Source organism: Gallus gallus, chromosome 8 (genome assembly GCF_016699485.2).
Source record: "Gallus gallus isolate bGalGal1 chromosome 8, bGalGal1.mat.broiler.GRCg7b, whole genome shotgun sequence".
Lineage (NCBI taxonomy): Eukaryota > Metazoa > Chordata > Aves > Galliformes > Phasianidae > Gallus > Gallus gallus.
Window position 1 is genome coordinate 7,540,179 of NC_052539.1, and position 23,997 is coordinate 7,564,175.

General features: G+C 47.8%; 1 protein-coding gene across 1 annotated transcript; it reads right to left on the minus strand.

The window, feature by feature from the left end:
* Nucleotides 1-228: 228 nt before the first annotated feature.
* NMNAT2 (nicotinamide nucleotide adenylyltransferase 2) lies at nt 229-22,482 on the minus strand. The gene is made up of 11 exons (XM_001234669.7): nt 22,330-22,482; nt 8,456-8,544; nt 7,876-7,943; nt 7,458-7,536; nt 6,816-6,942; nt 6,129-6,209; nt 5,994-6,038; nt 5,218-5,294; nt 3,877-3,978; nt 3,203-3,270; nt 229-3,048 (listed from the first exon to the last, which is right to left on the minus strand). Exons 1-11 carry the CDS (start codon nt 22,412-22,414, stop codon nt 2,946-2,948), a joined length of 924 nt encoding a protein of 307 aa, XP_001234670.1. The 5' UTR covers nt 22,415-22,482; the 3' UTR covers nt 229-2,945.
* Between the last annotated feature and the right edge of the window lie 1,515 nt (nt 22,483-23,997).

A 23,997-nucleotide genomic window follows, 5' to 3' on the forward strand; every position in this document is an offset into this window, starting at 1 on the left:
AGGCTGACTCCATCTGGAGCTGATTGGGGATTGAAATGGCACAGCACAGCAGCAGGGAAAGATGACACCAGTAGCATCTTATTTTTTTTTTTCCTTTTGTTTTGTTTATTACATAATTTAAACATTTTGCTGATAAAGTTTTTTTCTTTTGTCAATGACCATTTTCTTTATATAGCAACAGAAGAAGAAGAAAAAAATTAGGCTCCAAAACCTTTCACAAAAGTGAAATTGGTGGCATGGCAACTTCAACCCTTCCCCCCGCCCCCCTTTTTTATTTTCCAAAAGACGTTTGGAGTTCATTTCTCTTTCAGCAAATCCCACTGTTTAAAATTGGAGGCTCAAATACCCACACCCAGGAGCTGCCTCCCAACCCAGCAGTGCTGGAAAGCCCCTTCCTCATCTCCCCACCATCTGCATGGATCTCAAAGGATGAGTTTTTCCATACCCATCCGTAGATGTTTTCCAAACCAGTCCCAGCATTGACTGACCTGTAACAAAACCCCCTCCCACCCCATCCTTGCCCCGTTCTGTGAGTTTTACTGAGCAGATACATGAAGGCATAGATAAGACTAGTAAAACAGAATATACTCATCATCCCTATCACAACGCTATGTCTCTAAGGCATGCCGTCCTAACCACGATGAGATGGAAAGCCAGCTGGCTTCCTGCATGTCCCATCTCGTGTACCTGAGGGAGGGAGGAGAAGCGGATCTGAGTTTGCTCTCAGACTTGCCGCCCTCACTCCTTCTTCGTCTCCTCTTTTGTTATTCCATTGTCTTCTCCTCTCTGATAGCCACCATCCTTCCTTCCTCTTCAGCTTCTTCACCTCTCCCAGAGGTTCCAATCCCTTTGTGTTTGTGTGTGTTGGAGGCTGGTTTCTAACACTGCTGCTTCTCCTCCAGCTTGGAGCTAAGTAACGTGGGTGATGTCTGAGGATGTTTTCAGGAATGGCCCCTGTGTTGGGGTGGAGAGGAAAAACAGGCTGAAAACCTGAACGCGTGGGACAGAGGAGGCAATGGATTTAGAGGAGTCTAGCTATCAGCTTATGTAGGCTGGGTGCTCATGGATGAGATGCCCAGCTAGAACCTATTGAAGCGTTAGCTTGGGGGCTCAGCAGGAGGGGGGCTCATCCCTGGAGGTGTTCCTGCACGCTCTGGCCACCCTCCCTGGTCTGGGATCTCCGTGCCCCATCACCCCTCAAGGTATGTACACAACTGCCTGGAAATAGCATGGCTGGATCTGAGGGATTCAGCATGTTTGCTGCAAAGACCTCTTATGTTCAGACTGTGTCATTTTGCCCAGTGTTTCTGCTGTTAGGGAGGTGACAGCTGCCTTCTCTGGAGGGGGCTGTGGCACACTTGCAACGGGACAGCAGTGCCCAGCAGGTCACCAACCACAGTGCAAAGTCTCATCTTTGAAGCTTCCAAAGAGCAACTTGTGACTTTCTGTAGGTGTGAAAAAAAAGTTAGCTCTTTCTTTTCTTTCCCCAAAACAACCTGGAGTAGTCTAAGCCTCCATGTGTGTTGACACAGCACTGTCCCTTGCTGGGCATAAGCAAAGTGCCCTAGAATTCCCTAAATCTCACCAGCCCAAGTCTGCAGGGAATGGGCAGATGTCCAGGAGCTATAGACATTAGAGATGTGAAGCTGGAAGGTGCAAAGGGAGGGAGAAAGGTGCGGAGGAAAGCAAGACTTGTACTTTCCTCCCTGTGGCTGTCATCTTCCAAGAGGCTGAGCCACCAGGACCAGCAGGGCCCTTGCACCCTGTGATACCGAGCAGGACCGCAGCCTGTTTAAGTAACCCTCATCTCTGCAGGACTCGAATTATTCCCTTTTGCTCCAAGCTTCATGCCTTATTTTTTGGCATCTGGCTGAGCAGGTTCTACCAGGCATGTCACAGGCAGGAAAGCAGGAAACTGGCTTGTCCCAAGGGATGTGTGAAGTACCTGAAGCCAGTTTGGAAGGGCGAATATATCATGCATAAACTGTTCGAGGACAGGAAGAGGGAAGGAGAGAAAGGCAAAATGGGAATTTTACAGCCAGCATTGGAAAGCTGGAGGCTTGAGGATGAGGATGGACCCAGCCCCAGACAGCTCAGCCAGGCCTGGGGCAATTCTCATCAATGGCTCTGGGCCATTTCTTCCCCTCTTCTTCCTCCCTTGCTTCTTGGTGTTGTAAATGGCAGATCCCTTTCTAGGGGCTGTAGACTGCCTCTTCTGACATGGGGCTGGAGTTCAGCATCTATCCTCAGCTTTGGGGTAGGTTGGGTTCACTTGCAGACAAGGAGAAGTGAGATGTGACATTCTCCCGGTAAGTTATGCTTTGGCAGCAATGCTTGCCCCTTCAGAAATACCATCTTCATGACTAGTCAGGGCCAAGTGGAGGATTTTGGTGGCTGGGTTGTCCTTACTGCTGGCCTGAGGAGGTTCTGTGGGGCACAGAACCACTTGCATTATGCCTGCCCGCTGCCCACCAGGATTCATTGGGAAGCAGGGCATGGTGGCAAGAGAGCTAAGGAGCTTGCACTACAACTATTTAATTAAAAAAAAAAAAAAGGAAAAAAAAATTCACCTGTATTTGTTGAGTAAAGAGGAAGCCCCTGCTCTGAGCATGCTGGGAGGATGGACAGGGGGGACCATTTCCCAGTCACATGCCGGGAGGGGGGATGGAGCTGCCCCTCAGTGAGCACACTGAGCACATCTCTGCCCCCCTCCCTCCCCATATACAATGGGGAGGACAGTTCCCATAAAAAAAAAAGACCAAACCATTCCCCTGGGGCTGTGCCGCCGGTCCCTGGATGTTGCTGCACTACAGAGCGTCAGCGCCGAGAGTGAGAGGCCATGGGATGGGGAGAGAGATGGAGACACAGAAAGAGAGAGAAAAGTGTGATGGAGAGCTGTAGGGACATGGGACGACAGGGCTGTTCTGCTGCAGGGCCTCTGGTGCTTAGCCGGAGGCGTTGATGTAGAGCTGGCTCTTGAGGATGTAGTCAATGACAGGCTGGCAGAGGTAATCCACAACGTGTCCATCCCCGTGCTGCAGGGCCAGTCTAGGGGAGCAGGGGAAGAGAAGGGTCAGAGCCCGTGTGGGGGGATTGGTCGGCCCCTTTCCAGGAATTTGGGCTTCCTGAGCAGGGGCTGGGAACACAGTGGTGTCCCCGTGAATGGAGGGGTTGGCTGGGGGGCACCCTCAGCATCACCCACCTGCTTTTGGTGGAGCTGACGACCGACATGGGGTGGTTCGAGTCATCCCTCACCACCAGGATATTGTTCTGTGGTTGGAGAAAGAAGAGATGAGCAAAGGGAGGGATGAAAATCAGTGTTTGCCTCACCTGTGTTTGGTTGGCCACGGACATCTGCTGCTTGGTGGCCATATTAGTGATCCCAGTTAGCAGCTGAGGCAAAACCAAGGGAGGAACTCTCTAGGTCCCATGTCCAGTGTGACGGTGGGGCTGGGGGGCACTTTGGGGCTCTCAAGAAGGTTCAATCTCATGGAAAGGGTGTAACAAAGGGCGACAGTGAGGGCAACAAAGACAGCACGGAGTCTGGAGAGCAAGTTTATGAGGAGCAGCTGAGGTGCCATGGTTTGTTCAGCACAGAGCAGAGCAGGGGAACAGCGACAGGGCCCGTGAGAGTGGCATGGAGCTGTGTCAGGGGAGGGTCAGGGGTAGGGAAAGGGTCTGCTCTGTGGGACAGTAGGCATGGCCCTGAGCTGTCGGAGCTCAGGGAACACTGGGACACTGCTCTCAGCCACAGGTGTAGGGGTTGGGTGGTGGTGTGCGAGGGCAGGGGTTGGGCTCAGTGCTCTCTATGGGTCCCTTCTAACTCAGGATATTCCATGACTGTATGGCTCCCTGACTATGTATGAACCCACTTACTTTGTACTTGCGGAGTATTGAGGAGTGGTTCATGATCCGGTCAGGGTCAGCTCCATCCCGGGGTACCACCACAATCCCAAACTCCCCGACAATCACCTCCATCTAGATAGAATCAACACAAAGAGTTTTTACAATCTGCCAGTGCAAAATCTGCCTTCCAACCCCCACCCCAAACTGAGCTGTGCATCCTGCGAATGCTTGGCAAAACCTGGATGGGGTTAACCTCAGATTTTCTCTTTCTGGACGACCTTTGGGAAAAAGTTGGATTTATTAAGGAGTGGTGCTGGTGACACGCAGAGTGATCTGTGGTGGACGAAATAAAAAGGAACAGGGTTAAACTCTGTTAATGAATGTTGAAGTTAGGCTTCAGGGAGAACATGTCATGGTAGAAAGGACAGCAGCAGATGTTGCCCGAGGATGACATGAACTCTGCCTCACTGGAGATTGAAGCAGAGGAGGCAGCAGCTGCACTGCTGCACGTTGTCTTTACAGCCCCTCATCCCTGGATTTCTTTGTGTTGATGTTATTATTTTCTAGTGTCTCTGAGTTGATACTCCGGAGCTGATCACCATGGACAGGCTTTCCTCGGGATGGAAGGGAAGAGGATTCTTGGGGTGCTGCATGGATCCCAGCACCATCCTGTTTGCTGGGACTGCTCCCATCGCTGTGGAGGGACGGTGGTTAATCCAGTGTTAATTGAAGTATTTTTCATTTTTAGTGGTGTTTGAGATAGGCTCATCTCAGTGCACTGAATTGTGCCTGAATCCTAGTGGGACGCTGTAAAAGCACCAACAACAAAGCCAAACGCAGAGCTAGCCATCTCTGTAGAGGTCATTTGCCATCTGCAGGTTGGATCTGCCTTTGCAAGAGAGGGTAAAAGCAACTTCTCCATCATTTATCATGTGTTCTGCCATGTGTATGTGGTCTTGACTGCTCTCCCCCCATCTCACCACAGTCATTATTGCAGATTGCTTGCCCACATGAGATGGTGTCAGGTAATTTCTGGCTGACGGGTTGACACAATTTTTCTTCTCAGCCTTAATTCTTTTCTTCTTTTGTTATTATTTTACTTATTTTCTTCTTTTATTATTATTATTTACTCTTCTTTTGTTAGGTGCAAGCTGCTGATATGGTTTTAAGGGTCTTTCATTTCTAACATAAGGGTAATACTTCTCTTACATCAGCTTTTTTGTAAACCAGGAGTGCAGAAGCCCCTGTTGTTCATGCAGCAGAGGCAAGTGATGGGGGTGGTGAGGAAGGCCAGGGTAGCACCCGGGAGATGGTGGAGGAGGAGGGATGGAGCCCAGGGAAGGGGAGCAAGGGGCCCTGGCAGTGACTCACATCAGACTCATTCCAGAGGCCAGGGATGCAGAAGGACTCCAGCAGGTCGCTGCCGCAGAGCAGGAGGATGCGCAGTTCTGAAGGAAGGAAGCATAAGTGCTCAGAGATGGGGGAGAGCAGGGCTGAGTACACCTCTCCCCCTCCTTTCTTGCCATCCCATTGCTCTGCTCAAGGGTGTTCTCTTTCACCAAAACACCATCCCTTGCCAAAATGAATCCTGATAAAGAAGCTACAATCCTTGCATCCCCAATGGTACCAAACAGAAAGCCTACCCTGAACTACCCTGTGCACTATTTCTGCTCCTCTTCTGCACTGCTGGGTCATTGCCAGCATTGCTGTGGGCTGCTGAACCACATAGATGTGCCCCGAAGGTGTGGTATCCCACGGGGTGAGGAGGAATTTCTGCATTTTTGGACACATATAAGTGCTTTATGACCTGTTGCAGGCGCTTGATCTGCAGATATGCGTGGAGTTGCACTGAGCCTTGGGCATGGCTTGATTTTCCTACAGCAAAGCTGAGCAGAACAACTGCATGATGAAGCCCTGGAGCTTTTAGGATTTTTTTGTTGTTGTTGGTTTGCAAACCCATAGAGGAAAGCTACAAAACTGCCCAGGTAAGGAGGGGTGGGCAGAGGAGATTCCAAGCAGCTCAGTGCTGCTCCTATTTCAGCCCCAGGCTATGCTGCCTAGCACCAGGGGTGGTGATGGTTCAGCGTCCCTTACTTGCCACCAGATTTCTGGTGGTGCTGAGTGGTGGTGGGGGGCTGCATACTCACCAATCTCCTCGTATCTCATCACTGTCCCCAGGTTGGCATTTTCATCTGGGAGGGAAGAATAGAGGTGCTGGTACCTGGCAGGGGGTGCCGGGGAGGCAGATGGGGCTGGGGGCGATGCTGTACTCCTGTACCTACCCACAAAGGTGAAGCGCTCCATAGGTGGGCGAACACAGCAGATCCGACTCAGGCTTTCTCCTACCTTCCCCAGGATCTTTGCTGAAGGCAGAGAAGGAAAGTAAGATGGGGAGAGGCTTCATCCATGACTGACTTCCCGTACGGAGCATGGGATGCTCCCATACATGGGGACAGCATCTCCCATATCTCCTCTGGCAGATGACTCAGCCTTCAAATAACCAAATATCCCTCAGGCATTATGAGCCTGCTGAGAGACCTCACCCAGGTCAGTTGAAAAATAAAATGATTGTTTTTTTCAACTGGAGCAGAAAAGAACAGAAATACACAGCCAGGAGTGCAGAGGGAGCTAGGCTGGTGTTCATCAGGAGCGTGGAGACAGGTCAGCTTAGCACAGAGTAATAGAAATCTTTTGTTAAATTTGGGACCAACCAAAAATAAATCTGAGTTGTGAGGCAGGCTGGGGATCCTGAGGCTGCAAGGAGCACAAGCACACTGCTATTCCCCATTGCCAGTGGTGCCAGCAAGCCAGAAAACTGCAAAGAGGGGATGGGAACACTTCTCCACCATTAGAGGTGAAAGAGGACTTGGAGGAGCTCAGATGCACTCCTGAGCAAGTGTTTGGTACCTGACGATGTGGTGTGAGGAACAGGTGGCCAGTTCCTCCCCTCAATCCCCAGAGCCACTTACCTGCAGTGGGCTTGTTGGACACATTGTTGTTCTGGTAGATAGGCTGTGTAGACTCATTCTGGGGCTGTCCGATCACAGGGGTAATGGAGGGGGTGTTGACATTGGAGAGAATGCAGCCAGTCACTCTCTGCAGCAAGAGAGAAATTTAGTTGTAAAGAAGCCTCCCCAAGAAGTTGTAAAAGCCTCACCAAGGCTGGAGATGATTCCCAAAACCTTTGCTGCCCCAGTAGTCATCCCCTCTCACTGAAGATGAAGGTCATTGTTAGTGACAGACCCATCCATCTCACTTTAGCTTTCCTGTTTCTTTATAATCTCACCAAATGGGTCTTGGGCTAGTAGGACCCTGTTGCTCCTTTATTTAGAGAAAAAACTTGTTTGTTCCCTGCCGATAGGTGATAGTTCAAGTAGTTCATCCGAGGGGCTCAGTCTGCTTTCAGAGGCAGGGAAGAGGAGCAGAGAACAGCTGTAACGTAATGTCTTGCATACTTCTTCAGGTCAAGAATATGTATCTTCTCCATCTGTCCCAGTCCTGTTCTAGGCTTTCATGTCCACCTCTGGGCTCCAGAGCCCATCCAAGCAGAGGATGGTGTCTGCAGCCTGATTCTGGTACAGGATCAGGACATGAGGTGCAGAGGCACTCACCTTCATCAGGTCACGGTGGTGCTCCAGCACACTGCAGGTGGTCTGCCAGGTGTCCTGGTAGCACTCCCAGGGGTCCACCCTGCAGGAGCACAAGGACACATTAGCATTAGTTGGTGGCCACTGCCTTTATGTCCTCACCACACCACCTCCTTCCTCAAAACTTTCCACCCAGCTCTCCCTAGTGGCTTCATCCCTCCATGTCCCTTCCCTGTCCTGGGGTGGGAGAGACCTGAACATGTGCCCATGCCCAGAATCCTCCGTACTCTTAACTCCCGATCCATTTGGCTTGGATATATCTGTGTGTAGTGTGATCTTCCTGATGGCATTGCTGATCCCAGCTCAGATGTGGGCTGCCGTGGACCAGGGATTGCTGCTGTGTTGCCCCAGCACCCCCCTCACAGTGATCTTTGTCACTCACCGGATCCAGTCGGAAGACTGCACAGCCAGCTGGCACATGGTCAGGCGGTGCCGGCTGGACACCAGGCCCTGGAACAATAAAACTGAGGATTAAAAGGAGGTAGTGCATAAAGATGATTTGAGCTCCTTGTTTCTGGATAAGAAGGATTCCCGCCTTTCAAAGCTGAAGTTCTCAGTGTGGTTACCTGGGGTATGGTGGGTCCAGGCCCAGGGTTGGCTTTTCCTGCTGAAATTTCTGCATCTCGCAAGAGAGGAGCAAAATCTCCTTTCCTATTTTAGATATTCTTTTTTTTTTTTTCCTCCATTTGTTGTCCTCCATTTTTTTTTCCCTTCCATTTGTATTACAATAAAAATTGACTTTAAAATCATTTAACCAACACAGCCCAAACAAAATGATCCCCATCATTTTGGATGGTAGCATTTCTCTTTGCTTTCTGGTTTTATCTGGTTACAGGCTCTCACTGCAAGTTTTATCTGAAGACTGGCTGGTTTTATCCCTCTTCATCTTCTTGGAGGCTTTCTTGTGGCTTCTCAACGCTTAAAATTGCACATACAAAGAAGAGATAACAGGAACAACTCACCGTCTTCCCATAGGAATCATGCACAGGTGAGACAATGCCACCGATGACAATGAACCGTCCAGTCTTGTGCAGGTAATCACGGGCTCTCTCTAAAGGAGAGAAAGAGGGGATCAGTGCATTAACCCACCCCACCAGGCCCCACAGACCTGGCTTCATGGTTTTGCCAAATGCTGTTTGAGGATTTCACCTCCAGATTCCTATGGCCATCACCCCCCTTGCCCTAAAAGGCAAGGCCTTTGCCTGAACCCTCATCTGCCAACTGTGAATCTGGTGTTTCTCACCACCCCCCTAAAATAGAAAATCCTAAGGGCTCTATCATGATCATCCTCCATTGGCTTTTCTTGTCTTCTGCATGTCTTGGATGCAGCAGGAGAGCTAGAGGAACATTTTGAAAGCAAATGAGGCTGGCCAGCCTGCATGGCTGAGATGTGATAGTGCAGTGTGGACATGTGTGCTGCCCATCCAAAATGCTGGATGGGAATGGATGACAGCAGCACAGAGAGAAGGGGCTCTGTTTTGGTCTAGATTTCAGTGGAACAACCCTCAGTGCTCTGGGACAAGGTAGAGAAACATCTTCAAGGGTGTCAGCCCTAGAGGCTGATATGGGACTGGAGAAGGGGAGGGAGACCATTTGTGTTTTGGGGTTGCTTTGGTTGTGTGAGCTAGGAGTGAGCAGGAAAGGGCACAGTGTGCAGCAGGAAAGGAGGGAATTGGAGCAGGGGTTGTTCAGTTGTCGCTGTTGAAAGGGGCTGGTAGCGATGCTGAACACTGACCTTCCTGAAGACCCAAAAATACTGTGGAAAGAACTTATGGGGAAGGGAGGACAAGTCCTGGGCTCTTTTGGCAGATCCAGAGGAACCCAGCTGAATTCAGGAGGTGATGCAGGAAGCCAGGCAGTTCACTGGGTGCAGACAAATCCTTCTCTTGGGATGAAAAGCACCCCCAGGTGCTTTTCTACACAGGTGCAAACAACCTGTGTAGAACTGTTTGGGCAAAATTATTGTGTTCCCTCAAGTTTTGACATTCATAAAAAGGACTATTGTTCACAGAAACAACCGTGGGGCACTTAGAAGTCAAGAATGACACTATGATTACTGTGGACTTTTGTTTCCTGTGCTCTGAGCAGCCCAGAGTCCCTGGGACATCCTGTGAGACATTTGTTACTCTTAATGCACCTCCTAGACTCACCCTAAATCCTCTCTCTGGCTTTCTTCCCAGTTGTTCTCTGTGCATGTTAGCATCCAGAGAAATAAAAGTGGGGTTAAATAACTCAGTTCGTGCAGTGGAGCAAGGAGCAAATCATGAATGCCTGAATTAGACATACCTAAAGCTGCCCTGCCTGCCTTTGGGATCCTGGGCTCGTAGGTGTTAACACCAGCAGTTTAGTCTGAATCCTTTTCTCTTTCTCCCCTCTTTGCTGGGTATTCCTCTGCCTGTTGGAATCCACGTGGAGCATCTTCCTCTACCCGTGGCTCTCACTGACCCAGCCCAACCCTGTGGTATGTGGTTGCCAAGGGGGAGAAAAGTGGTTAGACAGAGTGTTTTAGAGGAGTAGAGGTACTGGGTGGGATTTCTGGGAGGTTGTCCCCTTTTATGCATGTTGGGATGAGCACCCATGGTACTGATGGAAGCAGCAAGGACCAGAGGACATCACTGAGGTTGAAGGCCACTGTTTCTGGGGGCACTCTCCCATCCTTTTATTTGCAGCCATTCTAGGTCAGTGGTACTGCATAATTATTGCTATGCATGGTATAAATTATGTACATAAAAACAGCCTATGCAGAAGCTTGAGAGCCCCTTGTGCTTATTGCGGACTTCCAGAAACACTGAACCAATCCCCCCAAAAGCCTGAAAAGAATCATAGGGAAAGAGTGGCAGCTTCTCCCTCTTGGATGCTCTTTGTGTGCTGCTAGTGATGTTAATTGCCTTCCCATCGCTACTTTTACAGTTAATTGATCGAGAAGGGGAAAAAAGTCCTCTTTTTTTGTTGTTGTTTTTTTCTGACCCTGACCTTTCTGACATCTTTCACAGAAGCTTCTGTGTCCTGGTAACTCTCACAGATCTTTTAAAAAGACAGCATAGAATATACATCTTGCAATTAAAATGGAAAAAAAAGAAGAAAGAAATTCACTAACAAAAAAATGTTATCTATTTTCAAATTAATGCATCCTCTCATTAGTCCCTGCTTTGCCCTGGCTTGATTTTTCCTTGCCTAGTGAAGATTGAAGTCAATGATTTGTTCACCTCCAAGCCTTCCCATTCATGTACAGCATCTTTATAACATCTACTCCAAGGACAACAAAACAGTGCATATGTTATCTCCGCTTCATGGCTGTAAAGGTGACCAATGCTCTTAGTTGGCTTTGAGTTTTTGGTGGCCAAATCCAGCAGTTGCAGGCATGTATCAGGAATATGAGATGGCAGGGGGCAGAACGCAAATACCAGGGGACAGAACGTAAAGGCCAGGACAGTGACTGGGGACCTGGGACGGGTGGCTTTAGGGTGCCACAAAATTGCAGCATTGGTGCTTGCAGCATCTCGATACATTGGTGCTGTAATCACAGGACTGCATTAAAGCTTTGTGTTTTTTAACTGATTCGATTTTCTTTGGCTGAATTACTCTCCAGTGCGTAGATAGAGAAAGCTACAGGCAGCTGTAGCCACGCCTGTCCAAACACATAAGCTTATCCAGCCCTGAGTATCATCTTCTGAACAAGGCAAGACAAAATTACTTTAGATTTTCTAGGAGAAGATGATGCTTCCCACCATGGGAGGCCATGGGTGTGGTCTTCCAGCCCAAAGGTAGCAGTGCTGTGCATTATGTGGGGTTAAGCTGAGTCACTCTGTGCCAAGCCAACCGTTATTTTCTGGGTTTTGGGGGTTGGAAATGGGATGCTGGATTTGGTGGGACATTGCTTTGAACTGTTAGGGTTGCTCTGATGTTGCGATGCTTTCTCCAAACTCCCAGGTCATTCCGCACTCTCAGAAAGTGCTTGTCTAGATAGAACCTCTTGTAATTTTAGTGTAAAATATTCTGCTCTTGGAGACCAGGTTGAACGCTCCTTTGTGCCAAGGTAGTGCCAAAGGCAACTCAGTAGTGTTGCGTTCCTCTCCCCATGTGTATTCCTTATGGTCAGCTGTCCATGCAGCTCCCAGCCTTATCTCCCTACTTGTTCAAAGATTTTTGCCTGGGAAAAATATATTTTTTGTTATGGTTAAGGGTTACTGGTTCCCCTTTTTGGTTAGTGTTGAGGGTTATTATTTTGGGTTAGGGTTAAGGGTTTAGGGCTAACAATTTGTGCTAGGTTTAAGGGTTACCCTTTTGGGTTAGGGTTAAGGGTCAAGGGTTATCCTTTTGGATTAGGGTTAAGGGTTACCATTTGGTGTTAGGGTTAAGGGATGATGCTTACCAATTTGCAATAGGTTTAAGAGTTGCACTTTTGGGTTAAGATTTAGGGTTACCAATCTGTGTTTACTGTTAAGGGTTATCCTTTTTGGTTAGGGTTAATGGTTAACCTTGTGTGTTAGTGTAAAGGGGCTCAGGGTCTGAGTCCCAGTTCTCCTGGGTTTCTGGGCTGTTGCCTTTGTGCTCAGCCTGGTGGCAATGTTTCCAAACCAACAGCTTTGCTTACATTGGGCTGGCATGGGAAAAGTGGGCTGGGCTGAAATGTCCCCAGCCCAAGCTTCCTCCCTTCTGCTGTGGAAGCATTTTGTGTTTTTGGCACTGCCAAAGTTCTGCAAAACGATGGTGAGGCAAGAATGATCACAGGGTGCTCTTCAGGGCTATGAAAACAATAAATAATTGCTTTGTCCAGATCACATTAAAAAAATAAATCCTGCTTCCCTGCTAGGAAATCACTGCTTATTTAAGAGACGTCTCTTTTGGTGATTCTAACTAAGCATATTTAATCGTAACACTTCTGCTCAGCTTGTTCTTCTCCATCACCTAAACTGCTGTTAATGAAATCAAGTATTCCTTGCACTTCGTTTTTCAAGGTGTGAATTCAGGTGCCTTTGTATCTGATTCACACGCACCCCTAGGAGTTCCTTTTTCTTTGCGTTTGTTTATTCATTTATTTTTTTTGCAGAGGAGGAGACGCAGCCCATGGGATGCTATGGGGACATTGCTGCAAACCTACAGGTGCTGGCCCTCTGGCCGAAGTACCTCCTCCTGCAGGGTGAGTGACCCAGATACGCAAGCATGATGCTTTACCCTTCTAAATCCTGTCAGGCAAGGAGCCAGAAATTATTCTCAGCCTGAGTGATGTATATAAATACATATCTGACTCTGATTGCCAAATCAGGGGTGTGTTTGTGGCCGCATCCATTTGGGCCTTTAAAAATGCTGAAAAATGAAATTACCGTGGCAGCAGGCTGGGATAGTTATTGAAGCTGAGGTGTGGGACAAAGCCACTGTTCCTCTGTCTCTGGGCTGCTGCCAGAGGGGCTCAGTCCCCTCAAAGCTGTCCCCATCCTCACCATTGAGCCTGGCTCCTCTGCCCCAGCTTTTGGTACACCCCAGGAGCTGCAGCAAGTCCCTGGGGGCCAGGATGACGCTTCTGCTACAGAAACAAGCCCTGGCTGCCCTCCAAGGAGAGCTTCCCTTTCCAAAGAAGCAGGAGGAGGGGGAAGAAATATCCCATTAAGCCCCATAATGCTTAATGATTTTCATCTCCAAGCTAATTGCTCTGTTACGCTTCCCACCCCCCCCACCCTGTTAGTCCATAGCTGTATCTAGGCATCACAGAAATAAGAGAATTGGAAGAGACCTTCCTGCTAAATGGCTTCAGTTGTTGCTGCACTTTTCTTTTAATGGCTTTTTGTAGGCACAAAAAAAAAAAAAAAAAAAAAGAAATGGCCAGCCAATGTCTTGAGAACAGAGCCAGAGGCTGAGCTTTTAAAGCCTGGGAGCCCAGCTAGATGCCCCATCAGTGCCCAGCTGCCTGAGGGACAACAAGGGGACCCACTCCACCACCATCTGCTCACCACTCCTGACTCTGGGAAAGAAAAGTGAAATTAGAGGCTTAAAGAAAAAAAAAAAGAGAGAGAGAGGGAAGAAAACGAAAAGGTTGAAGGCTGAGTCAGTTCACAGCAATCTGGCCTAGAAATAGCAGAGCGTGAGACCCAGTGGGCAGGGAGCAGTCCAGTTCCAGTCTATCTATCTGGGTCCCCCAGATGATGCTGTAAAAGGAGAGCCTATTTGGTATTACTCAAATTCAAATATAAATCAAAGACATCCTGTTTTTTTTCTCTTTTCTCAGCACAAGAATATTGCAACGGGATGTGTGCAAGTAGGCATAGAGTAACTGGGGAAAAAAATTCCAGTGTTTGGAGTCTGGGAATGTGTTCTGCAGGAAGAGTCGAATATCTGGCAAAGCAACCCATGTCAAAACACTTTTCCCAGAATGCTGACATATCCCACAGTGGAGGGAAGGAGCAGATGGAAGGAGGAATTCTCCATCAGCTTTGTGAGGTGAGTACAGAGGGCTATTATGAGGAGCTTGTGTTGAAACCGCCACCAGCTCCTCTGGGCAGGCACTGTGCCCACTTTTTCATCTGTCATGTGGTTATCATGGTACTGTCACTGTCACCATTTGTAATGACCTCTGGCACAGGTACCCATAGAGATTGTGGGGTTTCCTCCCTGGGGATGTCCAAAAGCCACCTGGACATGATCCTAGCCACACTGTATGGCCCAGCTGGAGCAGGATGGGACCAGGTGGACCCAAAGGTCTCTTCTGACCCCAACCATTTGCAGTTCTGTGTGACTGTGTAATAAGACATGATACCATTTTTTGCCCAGAGAACTTGGTGGGAAAGTCTTCCTGGCAAAGGGCGAGGTAAATGTGCTCAGAGCCTTGCTGGATCTCACCTGAGGTGAGAAGCACAAGCAGCCACATCCTGCCAACCACATTCACCTGATGTTTGATACCCACAGCTGCTCCCAGGGTGTCTTGAGATCTTGGTGATGGTGAGATTAGAAGTCCCACCACTGCTCCTGAACATCATCTTGGAGGGGAGCAATGACTGGTCTGACTTGCTGCAGGAGAAAGGCGATGAGCCCTTTTCTCTCTTCCAGCACAGTATTTTCTCATCATTTAGAGATAAATGTGCCAAAATGATTACAGATGAGCATTTGAGAAGAAATGCCTTGAGCCCACTGTGCTGGAGCAGGGAACAGTGCAGTATTGTGTCCTCCCAAGGAAGAAGGAAGAAAAAGAGGTGCTGCGGGGATACAGCGGTCTCGTTTAGCCACAAAACCCATCAAATTCTTTGCCTGAAGCAGGGGATGAGTGCCACCACTGATGGCTACTTTTCTTGTTGCCTGTCTCCCACGGGAGAACGTTTCAGGGCAAATGCTGGCCCACAGCAGAGCTCCATCAATTTCCAGCCTGAATCTAGCCCCAAGCTTGCACTGCATGGCTGTATCTCTGCTTCAATTAGAGCCTAAATATCAGTAACCAAAATAAACTCTTCAGTAAACAGAGGAGAGCGTGTTCCAGCTATATTCAACAGCTCGCTTTGGGCACAACTTTTGTTGCTGTGGGACCGCAGATAAAGTCAAGTAGGACAAGCTGAGCATCAAAAGGCACACAACAAATATTTTCACTATTCTGTCATGGAAATGGTTCTGCTCTGCTTCCATCAGGATGTTAGTGGATATCAGGATGGTGCTTTGCTGCTTGTCCTCGGAGAGGTGCTGGTCCCCACTGCAGGGAGCAGGAATGGACACCTCCCTACCCTGAGGGTAGTTCTAAGATAGCTCTTGAGAACCTCTACCTTCTGCAAAGCACATTAGACATGTCCTTGCACCAAGGAAGCTGGAAGCAAAGCTGCTTCTTCCAGTGTTCCCACAGTCCACAGGACCTCATCTCCTTCCAACCCAGCCCCAAGGCTTTTCCCATTTCACCTCCCACCAGAGTGAGCTCTTTAGTGACACAGTCTTTGCTGGGCTTTCTCCATGCACAGCACCCCAAAAATCCATCCCTGCTTGGATGGGTGATGGTGGCACTGGGGAAGTGCTTTGATTCAGAGGTTATAAAATCCAGAGAGAGTGTGATCTCCTCAAAATCCATAGGTGCCCTGGCTTCACCCACCTGTTAGGCTGGCTTTGCTTTCCTAGAAGTACCTACTGGCAGAGATGAAGTGACACACCCAAGGTCACATGGGAGACGTGGGTGCCACTGTTGGGGTGCAGTGCTCAGCTGATCGATGTTCTCAGCATCCCATGGGCACTACCCAAAAGTAACACAGAAGGCCATGCAGGAGGTGTGAGCCTCTCAGTGAGCATGTGTGGTTTTGAAATGGAAGTGCAGGCCCTGGTTCTTGTTTGAATAAAGTTGTAGGAGTGGATTTCTGGGTTTGCTTGAATCTGGTTCAGGCAGGAGGTGTGTGGCCCATTTCAGGAGGTGGCATTGTTTTAGAGACAACACAGTGCCTCATCGACCGTAATAAATACTGCTAAATATTTAAGGACTTATAAATATTTCAGAAGAATCCTTGAGTGGTTACTGATGGAGTTTAGTCAGGTGCTGGGCAAAGCTCCTCCCCTCTGTGGGTCAGGAGGATGGAACAAGATGCTTGAGAGGTCAAGGGGTCAGTGGGCGTTCCTCCACACTGTTGCAGAGCCTGTCCCAAATTAATGTAAAGGATGCTGAGATGGGAGCATGGACAAGCGGAGTTTTCCCTGCTACAACATCCGATGTGTAATATCTTACTCGGAAGATTATAAACAATATTTGACCTTGCTTGGCTGATCCTTCCACACACCTGAGTCCAACAATGCCATGCCAATGCAGTGGGGAGCAAAGCTGTCCCGAGTCCCATTGCCAGCTGCAATGTCCTGCAGAGAGTCCCGTCAGCTACCTCTATCTCATTGATCGCCAGAGCTAATTGCACATTCAGATCTTGGAGCGGAGGTGAAATGGAAGTACGAGGCAGCCTTCACTCCTTGCTCATGTTGCAGACTGCAGAAATAAAGCCTTTCAAGACCCGGTATGAGCTTTTGCTAGATGGAGAATTTTACTTCTGGCCATCTGCAGATATATTTGCATTTAACAAAAAGAGGACAGGACAAGCTGTCCCTCCACTCACATCTCTTGCAGCTCCGTTTCAGGCAGCAAAAGGCTCGTTAAACTGCTTTGCACTTTGGTTGTCTCAACAAGTAAGAAAATGTGATTCTTGAAATTTGAGCTATTGAAACAACGCAGCAACAAAAACCCCAGCCCCTGCCTCTTCCTCCCTCTTTCCTTACCCAGATTGGCCCCTTTATCTCCAAAGCCTGTTTACATAACGCAGCAGAGCTCAGCACTGCGCCTTTGGAATAGCTGCTTTGAATAAGCAAGGAACAGCCCACTGGGATTTTTCATTGCTCAAATTCTCTTAAGAAGCAATGCAATTGAGAGTTTTACTTTTGATGGCTGAGTCCTCTTTCACTGTTTTTTATCAGAAGTATTTTTTACCCGTCTACTGATCAGCATACAAACTCTCCTCAGTAACAGATGCAATGCAGGATATAGGGAAAATTCAACAAAGAGAGTAGGTAAGGGAAGATAGTGGATATTTACTGAATGTTGGGACTTTAGTTTCACCCAATGCATCAGCTTTGTTTTTCTGCATGTGTCCAGGAGTTGGCACCGTGTGAAAGGGATTGAGCTGACAAAACAGGTGTAAAGCATGTAGGGTGCTGAGAGCCCCTGTGAGAAGACCACATCTGAACAACATGGCACAAGTTGCATCCATGGGGCTGAGGCAATGCAGCAGTCAATAAATCAATCTGCAAGAGATGATAGTCTGGATACAGACAAACATGACAGATTTGGTTAAAATCACCTACTCACTATCAGTGATTGATAATGCAAAAACAAAACAACAACAACAACAAAAACCAAAATGTAAATCAGATGCCTGTGAGACAATGAAATAACATTATCATGGTCCATTCTCTGGGGTTTGCCCAATGTGCTGCCTCTGAATCCAGTTCTGAGCATCCCTCAGCCTCCAGACAGCTGAATCTCATGAGTGCCAGGGCTTGAAACCACCCTCTGGCAGGGCAGAGAGGTCATGGAATGCTCGCTAATCAAAGCTTGATGAGCAGAGGAAATGGTGATGGAGGAGTGGGCATGTCAGAAAGAGTCGAGTTTGATATGTGGCCAAGCTCTGAAGTTGAAACAGACTGTGGATAGAGAGGCATAGAAACATATCAGTAAAACTGAATTTGTTGTGAAAGGTCATTTTCTGGAAGCCAGAAGGCTTCATGTGAGTGTACAGTTTGTGTGGAGATTCAGAACTTTATAGAGACAGAAGCAAATGTCAAGTGTGCCAAAATGGGGGATTACTGTATTTGCAGAGAAACTTTTTGTTCTATAATTTAAGAAAGTGGGGAGAAAAAAAGAAAAGAAAAAAGAAAAGATCAATATGGCACTTTGTCTGGTCTGGTATTTGTTACCCCCTCCCAAGGCCCTGATGTTTCAATCTGCGGAAATAATCAGAAACCCCCTGAACTTCATGCATTCATTGAACAGGCCAAGACCTTTCCCGTGAAGTACTACAAAGAAGCTCACCCAGCAAAAGCTTTTGCTTTCAGTTTTTGTTTTTTTTTTTTTCTCTCCAGACCTGAAATACCCAGAGTGACCCATGCTGGTCCTGGAGCATTTGACCTTGCACAGGAACACCTTTAATCCCAGCATTATGCCCAAGATTGCCTTCGAATTAATTGTATTCTGTTGTTGTTGTTGTTTTGTTTGTTTTAATTTATTTACAATATGCTTCCTACCTTGCCCAATGTTTCATGCACCGGAAGAGGAATCCATGGAGTTTGGGTTCCCTATGCTGGGGCAGGGTGGAGAAGTGATTTACTTGTCAGAGCAAGCAGGCACTTGTCACCTGGAGGAGTGCCAGCACAGGCTTCAGTGTATTTACAGCTCCATAAGGATTGAATTTTGCTTTTGACATTGGCCTGCTGGCTTTTGTCCTTTGGGTGGCCTTGCTTGCATGGAGAGGAAGTAGCAGGAAAACTACAGTGAGACCAGGGTGGATCCGCTATGGGGCAAATTCAGCCTGCTGCAAGGGAAGAGGACTAAGCACGTATCCAGACTCAATGTCCAGTGCTAGAGGGAAATCAAAGAGTATTTGTTTGATTCTGGGACTTGGTTTCCTTCTCCATGCCTCTCAAGAATATAAATGAGATGGATTTTTGTCTCAGGCTGAAGCCAACCAATGCTTGCGTTAAGTCTCATAACATGTTAATGCTAGGGGACACGAGATTCTGCCCTCATTCCTGCTGTCTTTCCTTCCCCTAGCATCCTAGGCTGAGTTTATCATTGCCACATAAATACAGAATATACAACTCAAAATTGTGACTCAGAACATACGTACATCTCAAAGCACATTTGATACCACAAATAATTCAGAGTGTTTTCAGGGCTATGTGGGTGTTGTCACAGCCCTTTAATATGGATGGATGTACAGCACAATATCTCACTTCCTTTTTTATTATATGCTATATTTGTATTTTATTAATTATTTAAATCATTATATTTGTTTTATATACAGAGATGGGAATCAGGCTCATTTCACGAGTCCCGCTGACCCAGCCATGGAACTGGCAGAGTGCAGATGGAGCCCTGTTGAGGTAAGTTCTACTCCACACAGATGCAAGGGTTAGTCATGGGGTGCAGCTTCAGGTCTGGGGTTGTAACAGAATCCCAGCTTCCTGGGAACTCAATCATAAGGATGATACTGAGTCTGAAATTCACATCAAGTGGAAAAAAAAATAATGATGGGGAAATGTTTTCCCCATTAGAAAGTGCTTTCAAATAACTAACGCACCTCTTACTCAGGCAAAAATCCTATGGACACAGGTTGGGCTTCAGCCTGAATAAAACACAACAAGATCCTAACTGAGAGCTGAGCATACAGTGGTACATCTATTGTAACATGTCAGTGCAAATTTTATATATCCTCTAAGTTTAACAAGAGCCATGACTTAAAAAGATAAATTGCATCTCTTTAAATTAAGCAAAAGATCCTAACTGGCTCACGAAACCCAAACATTTGTCTGAAAATAAAGACAATCATTTTGCACAAATTTAGCTGTTGGAAATAAAATATTTACAGGATGGAATACTGTTTTTCTAGGCTCTTATAGCACAGAGCTAAAGAAGTAACACAAGTTTTGGTCAAGATTCCCTTGCCCTCATGTGTTTCTTCTTTTAGACACAGGAGTGTGGGGGGTCCTCAAACGAAAATGAATAGGGATTTAGAAGTGAGATTTCATGTACATGACTCACATATACCTATTCAGGTATCTCAGAACTTTATAGGCCGAGATCTCTCCAGGACATACAGAACAAAAATTCCACATCAAGCCATGTCTTCCTGAAAGATTTCTGAATCTTGTTTATAAGCCTTCAAATGACAGAAAATCCTTTTCTTACTTGTTGATTAGCTTTGTTCAAAAGCACAGACCAAATTTCTAGTTTGAAGTTGTGCTGTACCCCAACTTGCTCCAGCATCTCATCAGTCCTTCCTCTGCTAAGTAAAGCAGCCTCCTTCCATCACACATCCCTCCCCCATGCAGACACTCATAGGCCATGATCTAGTCACTCCTTAACAGCTTTTGTAGATCTAGACTGAGCCTCTCTCAACTCTCACCATAAAGCCTGTTTCCGGAGCTAATGTAATTCTTGTTACTGTTATTCCAGGAAGGGTTTTGCTAATGCAGTATGTAAAAATAATACAACCTATCTTCCTGTGCTCGATATTCCTCTGCTTGCATGCACAAGAGTTGCATGTGTTGCTTTATTTACAGCATCACACCATTTATATTCAGTGGGCTGTGTACAATCATTCCTCAGTTCTTGACAACATCACTGTTCGGCAGAAGACATTTGTTTACCTATTGTTTATACTTGATGTACGTTTCTCCTTACTGGGCACATGACTTTGCATTTGACCTCGCTGTTTGAGCAAGACCTTTTTATCAAACAACCCAAGTCAGGCAGCACAACTGGCTCATGATCTTCATTAATTCCAATTATATCCACTTTGTGATCATTGGCATTTTTTGCCTGAAGAGATTATACATTTTATTACAAGTGATTGATGAAGATATAAAAAATACTGAGCCAAAAAATAATAATAATAATAAAATCATTGGAATTGGAAAATACCCACTGCATGCTGTTATTTCACTGACCATTATTTTCTAAAATAAATGTTGTTACTAGTATTCAGTCCAGTGAATATGGGTCACACTGATATTTTTAGTATTACTTTTCTTAATCAGAATGTCATCTAGGACTAAATAATGTGGATTTCAAAATCTGTTTTAGCAATAGTTACTTCTATTGAACCAAGTCTCTATAATTTCATTTTATTAAGTTTTGATTTTTAAATAGTTCTCCGTGTTCCTTTTTGTTTGCAATTGTTTTTAAATTAGATAATATAATTTTTTGAAGTTTTCATTGTATTATTGTCTGGTAACACAGTCTGCTTGCACTTACAAGATGAAATTACAGTGTGATCTTTTCCATCTAGAAAGCTATTATTTTGTAGGCTACTGACCGTCTCATTGTGATCTATAAAAACAAAGCCTGATGCAGAAATACCCCAAGCTGATTTCAATTATTTTTCCTTCTTGGAAAGCTATGTACAGCTTATAGAAACCCTAGGGATGCTTCCCCAGCAGTAGCAAGAGACTTTCAGCATCTGCTCCCCAGCCTGAAATCTCTCATCAGACATCAAGAATGGTTCCTCTCTCTGCACTCCAGAAAGGTATGTTAAAGGAGCTGATCCTTCTGCTCCCATTTCATTTGGTGGTCTGTAGTGGAGACTTCACAGTAACAGGACCCCCTTCTCCAGGTAAGTTGCTGCTTGTATATGGATTTCAAGGCATTTCAAGCTTTATCTGAATGGTCAGTATTTCTGTCATGTCAGACTGCCTTTGACAGAGACTGCCCTCCCTCCTTCTCTCCCTCTTTCCCTCCCTCCCTCCTGTCTTGCCTGAACAGGCTGTAGCAGTGGTTTTAGCATCTCCATCATTTGGATCTCGTGGATGCTCAGTAATATCAATCATCTCACATGAAGGTTTCCAATTTCTTTGACTCATTATCAGCTGAAAAGCTGGGTAGTCTAATATTTCAAATAACTGCCTGTGATTTTGTTCCCCCCCCCCCCCCAACAAGCCTGGCTTTAGCTGCTTGGCCCAGTCCCTCCCTCTCCAGCCAGGGAGGAAATAAAAGTGCTGCAGAGACCGCAGACTTGCAGACCCTACGGATGAGCGGCAGCTTATAAACACAGCCAAGAGCCTTTGCCAGAACCGAACCCAGGGGTTTTGTGGGGGCAGGAGCACTTCAAGGGGAATGAAAGCAGGGAACTCTCGCAGCTTACATGAAAAGCAAATACAACCCAAGCCTGGATTTCAGCCTTTCTCCCATGACACAGAAATCAGCCTCCTCGCCTCCTCTCCCCATCGTGGGGCCGTTTTCCGCGGTGGCCGCCGGGTTGATTGCGAGGCCAGCACCGCGCCACCGCCTCCTCTCTCGGCGACTTCATCACCATCCTCCGCGGACAGCGCCCGTCCGGCCCGGCCCTGAGCCCCCCGCCCTGAGGTGCCGCCGCTCTTCCAGAACCACCCGCCGCGGACAGCGCCCGCCCGCTGCGCCCCCGGAGCCGCCCCGGCCCTGCGGTGCCGCCGCCCCCGCCCGCGGCGCCTTCAGCACCACCGAGCGCGGACAGCGCCCGCCCAGGGGGCCCCGGAGCCGCCCCGGTCGGATGTGCTCCCCCCGATACTCCCCCCGGAGCTCCTCTGGACCCCCGGGGAAGTCCCCAGCCCCTCCCCGACCCCCTACCGCTGTTCCGGCGGGACTCACCGAACATCTGGATGTGGCCCTTGGTGATGGGGTTGAAGGTGCCGCAGGACAGCAGGATAACGTGGGTCTTGGTGGTCTCCGTCATGGTCCCGGCCCGGCCCAGCCCCAGCCGCTTTTTGTGTCTCGGTGCGGCTGCGGCGGCGGGAGGGAGGGAGGGAGGGAGGAAAGGAGCGGGGCCGGGGCGGGAGAGGGGGCGGGGCCGTGGCTGCGGGAGCGGGGACGGAGCCGAGACCTCCCCCCGCCCCCGCCCGGGGCTGGCGCGGGCAGCCTGGGATACACAGAGCCTGCCGCGGGCACGGGGACACGCGAGGGTCCAAGCTGGCTTGTACACGCACACATAAAATAGGGATACAAGTGGACATGCGTTGCATCAGTTGCCCAGGGAATAGGGGCAGTGGGCAGGCACCCCCTGCATGCACCCACACACACTCGGTGTTTGGGTGCAGCTACGCGGTGTGTGCCTCCACGGCCCTCATCAAAGGCCCTGGAGATCCCAGCTGTGCAGTCATCCCTGCACACCCCTCTCTAGGGCTCCAGAGAGAAAACCAAGGGAACCAAGGGCCTCCTTTTCACCATCTGAAGGAAGTGAAATTTCCATAGATGAGCCAAAAAACAGTCTTTAGTGCAAGGTAAACTAGTACGAGACTAACTGTCTTCATTTCTCATTGTGTTCCTCGAGACAGGGCTGTGGGTAGTTGCCTTCAGCCACCGCCCAGAGGCTGTCTTCAGCTGCTGCTTCTCCCCATTTCCCAAACAAAGCCTTTTCTCCCAGCAGGGAGTTATTTGCTTCCACCCAGTTTTCCTTTCCCTTTCTCTATCTGTTAAATCCAATGCCCTCCTCTGTCACACCCCTGAGCAGTATGCAAGGCAGCACTCCTGGAGAAGGAACCCAAGAAGTCACTGAGTTGCTGAGGGAACTCCTAAATTCAGGTACACATCTGGATTAGGTCAGCCATTAAGTTAAGTGTGCACAGTGGCCCCTAACCCATGTGAAGGGCTGAGAGTGCCCTAAAGACATCGGCATCACATTTGCAAGAAAGGCCAGGGAAGCAGATCCACCTTTTCCTATTGGTTGTGTTGGGAGATCAGTGATTAAAAAAATAAAATGAAAAAATAATGTCATCAGGAAAAATGTGGTGCACTTTTAGGTCGTCTCAGCAGTGGTGCTGTGCCTTCTCACTAGCTCTGTAAAGACATCTGATGCTTCAGAGAATGGGGTGAGATTTGGAGGTTTGTGCTGGGCTCTTCTTTGTGCTGCACCTCCTTGCTTGCCTCAAAAGGGAGAGTCACTGCTTCAAAACAGTGGCTCTCTGCAGTTCAGTGCTGCGTAGCTCTGCCTTTAAAACTACAGCCTTTAATTAGCATTTATCAGCCTCAGGGTGACAGCAGAAAAAGAGGGCATTCCTCAAGCCTTTCTTGGTCATACTTGTGTGCTCATGCGTGTGTGTTCTTGTGCGTCTGTCTTCATAAAACTTGTTCTCTTTTTTTGGTTAAAAGTTAGCCAACAGCTTCAGAAGTTATCTGTGGAGACTGAGGGACAGACACCTCTTCTTCAGAAACCAGGCTGAGGAATGGCATCATGACCTTTCTTTGCTTAAAAAAAAATGCAGTGCTGGTGAGCTCTTCTGCACTGAAGCACTGATGAAACATCAGTGCCTTTTTTGTTTT